Genomic DNA, 4,310 nt, shown 5'->3' on the forward strand with positions numbered 1-4,310 from the left:
ATCACCAGCTCATATTATTGTGCCATGATTACTGGCACCATATGTAGTCCCCTTCTTTAGTTTGTTTTTCCGTGTCCTGTGCAGTATCTCTCCCAGAAGTCCACTTGATGGCCCACGTGGTGGTCTACACCCCGAAGTCATCAATTCTTACTCTAAGAGAGAGTTTGCAGCTGTTTCTGGAGACGGTCAACATTAACCTCTGCATGGTGGAATAATAGGTCACGATGTTTATCAGGATCAGTAGAAGCATCACCCACTCCATGATTATGATGGGGATTTCACGGATCTCGTCCCAGTCTTCATCATTATAGAATAATTCCTTTAATGTTTCATATCCAAAATAGAAAATGACACAGATAAAAGTCAGGCCACAGCAGGTGCATCTACTATGGTGGATGACTTTTTTTGCTCCTGGTAATTTATACATCTCGATGGACTGCCCAAGGTAGTATAAGGCTTCACATGTAATGGAAATTATCGTGCTGACAAAGTGTATCCTGGGATATTCTTCGGGGGACAATACATGCATAACAGCTGTGGAAAAACAGGAGGCCCACACAATGGCCAGCAGGATCCTCTGGATCAGGACCTGATGACCCCTGAACTCTTCAGTATGCATAACCATATACTTATAAATAAGAAAGGTTAGTACCAAAGTGCCAATGGACGTCCCTATGAATCCAATTCTGAATAATATGCTTTCGGGAAAGACATTTCCCACGTCACTGTGAAGGAAAAGAAACCAATGTTATTATGGATATTTCCTCACTCCCAACCCATGAAATAAGAATCATGTGCTTGTTTATCTTACCTGATGCTCATCAGTGGTGAGGCTGCATGGCCGAGGACGACCGTCATGATGTAGCTGGTGGCAAGCCAGGCCACACACCAAAACGCCAACAGGAGGGGGACGAACCCCAAACCTTTTAGCTCCAGTTCAGACAAGAAGAAGAAGACGCTAATCTCACTAATCTCACTAAACTCACTGGAACAATCTACAGACTGAATGCTCGGGCGGCTGTCAGTGGGATGTCAGGACTCCAGCTGTCTATGACATCACATGTGACATGTCAGAATGACTGCTTGTTTCTTGGAGATGCGATGATTTAGTATCTGCTATAGACAGAACCTGATGTTTTTACTATGGACCTTACAGACCCCAGAACCCAAGTAATTAGTGCAGGGGCTCCATTTTGATCATCTCATATTTCACATTATTTGAGTTCCAGGGCTCAGATACATTTGCATCCTCTATAGCAGTGGTCTTCAAGCTGTGAACCCCCAACCACTGCAGAACCACAACTCCCAGCATGCCCAGACAGCAACTACACATAAGGAAATAGTCTAATTAAACTTTTCTTATATATAGAATCCCTGAAATCTCCAATCTCTCCTTTTATTGGTTTATGATCTGCGTTACTTATTTGTAAAAAACAATGTTTCTCATTGTCTGCCACCCCATACTTATAGGCTATCTCTTCAAACGACTTTATTTGACCTAAAGGTAATTGATTTACATAAATAAGCCCCTTTTCACCCAAAAGTGTGAATCTTTAATTTTAAGGAATTCTTTAAGTGCTTTATTCGACCATAATGAAGTAAAGTCAAAACTCCATGTGATTTTAAAACATTTTTAAGTTCCTCCCATACTTTATTATATAGATATGCATGGGTGTAGTGAGTATCCCAGCTTCCAAAATCTCAAAAATATCCTTATAACGACCCATTAGGATATGTTCGCACTAAAGTGTGTGTGAACGGAATCTCAGACTGGCAGCCAGCGGCGGCGGTAGGACCGGGCGGCACTGATCCGCCACCATTGACAGCTATGTAGTGCTCGCGGACTTCCGTGCAAAGAATGAACATGTTCTTTCTTTGCGCGGAACAATTTCAGCGGCGGAGTTGTCCGCCGCTGAAATTCCTCAGTGTGAACGGGTCTCGCGGAGACCCATTCACACTAATGTTAAGTTGACACCACGGAATTCGGCTCACGGAATTCCGCCCGTGGAATTCCGCTGGAATTCCGTAGTGTGAACATATCCTTAGAGAGAAAAAATAGGACTACATTTCCTTCCTTCTCATAATAGTCTGCAATTTTAGTGCTAAAAAGTACCTAAAAAAAAAAAAAAAGTGCCCAACCCCCATCGTGCTCAGCTAACATTAAAGAAACATATTTCATTCTTGTGCTTTCCTGCCCCAAAGTAGAGAATTTAATAAAGAAATAAGAGCTTGGAACCATTTTTCTGATAGCCATACAGTATAGAAACATAGAATGTGTCAGCATATAAGAACCATTTGGCCCATCTAGTCTGCCCAATAATCTGAATCCCAATAATAGTCCCTGGCCCTATCTTATATGAAGGATAGCCTCATGCTTATCCCATGCATGTTTAAACTCCTTCACTGTATTTGCAGCGACTAGTGTTGCTCACGAATATTCGCAATTTGAATTTTAATCGCGAATATAGCATATTCGTGAATATTGCGAATATAGCACTATATATTCGTAATTACGAATATTCGCTTTTTTTTCTTCATATTTGCGAATATTGAGCTTTCCCTTTTTGACCATTAAAACCAATAGGCTAATTGTGGTCTATGGGGATCTCACTGCATGTAAGATAAGCAGGACCGTCTCGGCAGTACAGTGGGATGGGAGACCGTCACTGTTTCGAGTCCAAGGGTGGACAGAGTGTTACAGTGTTGTGGTTAAACTTTACTTTCCTGGAAAAGCTGTTGAGTTGCCCATAGCAACCAATCAAATAGCTTCCTTCATTTTTCAGAGGCTTTTTCAAAAATGAAAGAAGCGATCTGATTGGTTGCTATGGGCAACTCAGAAACTTTTCCTCTGGACAGGTTTTGATAAATCTCCCTCTATGGGGGAGATTCATCAAAACCAGTGTAGAGGAAGAGTTGTGCAGTTGCCCATAGCAACCAATCAGATCGCTTCTTTCATTTTTCACAATGCCTCTGCAAAATGAAAGAAGCAATCTGATTGGTTGCTATGGGCAACTCAGCAGATTTTCCTGGAAAAGTTTCTGAGTTGACCATAGCAACCAATCAGATTGCTTCCTTCATTTTTCAGAGGCCTTTTCAAAAATGAAAGAAGCGATCTGATTGGTTGCTATGGGCAACTGCACAACTCTTCCTCTACACTGGTTTTGATGAATCTCCCCCATAGAGGGAGATTTATCAAAACCTGTCCAGAGGAAAAGTTTCTGAGTTGCCCATAGCAACCAATCAGATCACTTCCTTCATTTTTCAGAGGCTTTTTCAAAAATGAAAGAAGCGATCTGATTGGTTGCTATGGGCAACTTAGCAGCTTTCCCCCATAGACCACAATGGGCCTACTGGTTTCAATGGGCAAAAAATCACAGAGTTAATGCACTAGACACAGTTCTATATACCATTAAAGGGGTACTCCGGTGAAAACCTTTTTTCTTTTAAATCAACTGGCTCCGGAAAGTTAAACAGATTTGTAAATGACTTCTATTAAAAAAATCTTAATCCTTCCTGTACTTATTAGCTGCTGAATACTACAGAGGAAATTATTTTCTTTTTGGAATGCTCTCTGATGACATCACGAGCACAGTTCTCTCTGCTGACGTTATTATAATAATAATAATAATAATAAGTCTTTATTTATTTATTGTTGTCCTTAGTGGGATTTGAACCCTCTCCAGGTCCACTATATCTTTCTTGTACACTGGTGCCCAGTACTATACACAGTATTCTATGTGTGGTCTGACCAGTACTGTACACAGTATTCTATGTGTGGTCTGACTAGTGATTTGTACAGTGGTAGAATTATTTCCTTGTAGTGGGCATCTATGCCCCTATTGATGAACCCCATGATTTTATTAGCCTTGGCAGCAGCTGCCCGACACTGGTCACTACAGCTAAGTTTACTGTTACCTAAGACTCCTAAGTCCTTTTCCATGTCAGTCGTCACAAGTGTTCTCCCATTTAATACATAATCCCAGCTCGGATTTTTCTTCTCCATGTGCATTACCTTACATTTATCAGTGTTGAGCCTCATCTGCCACTTCCCAGCCCAAACCTCCAACCTATCCAGATCCATTTGTAACAGTGCACTGTCCTCTATAGTGTTTACCGCTTTACAGAGTTTAGTGTCATCTGCAAAGATTGTTACTTTACTATTTAACCCCTCTACAAGGTCATTAATGAATATATTAAACAGGACAGGACCCAATACTGAACACTGTGGTACCCCACTAGTAACAGTCACCCAATCAGAATAAGTACCATTAATAACCACCCTCTGTTTCCTATCTTGAGCCAGTTACTTA

General features: G+C 41.1%; 1 protein-coding gene across 1 annotated transcript; it reads right to left on the minus strand.

Annotated features, from left to right (window-relative positions):
* LOC130367715 (uncharacterized) lies at window positions 1-1,415 on the minus strand. The gene is made up of 2 exons (XM_056570362.1): window positions 812-1,415; window positions 1-725 (listed from the first exon to the last, which is right to left on the minus strand). The coding sequence occupies exons 1-2, from the start codon at window positions 856-858 to the stop codon at window positions 125-127; spliced, it is 648 nt and encodes a 215-aa protein (XP_056426337.1). The 5' UTR covers window positions 859-1,415; the 3' UTR covers window positions 1-124.
* Between the last annotated feature and the right edge of the window lie 2,895 nt (window positions 1,416-4,310).

The sequence above is a fragment of the Hyla sarda genome, chromosome 4, assembly GCF_029499605.1.
Source record: "Hyla sarda isolate aHylSar1 chromosome 4, aHylSar1.hap1, whole genome shotgun sequence".
Classification (NCBI taxonomy): Eukaryota; Metazoa; Chordata; class Amphibia; order Anura; family Hylidae; genus Hyla; species Hyla sarda.

Coding starts and splice junctions, on each gene's coding strand:
- LOC130367715 (XM_056570362.1), bottom strand. CDS start 858: ATGACGGTCGTCCTCGGCCATGCAGCCTCACCACTGATGAGCATCAG. Junction 726..811: donor TCACCACTGATGAGCATCAG/GTAAGATAAACA, acceptor TTTCCTTCACAG/TGACGTGGGAAATGTCTTTC.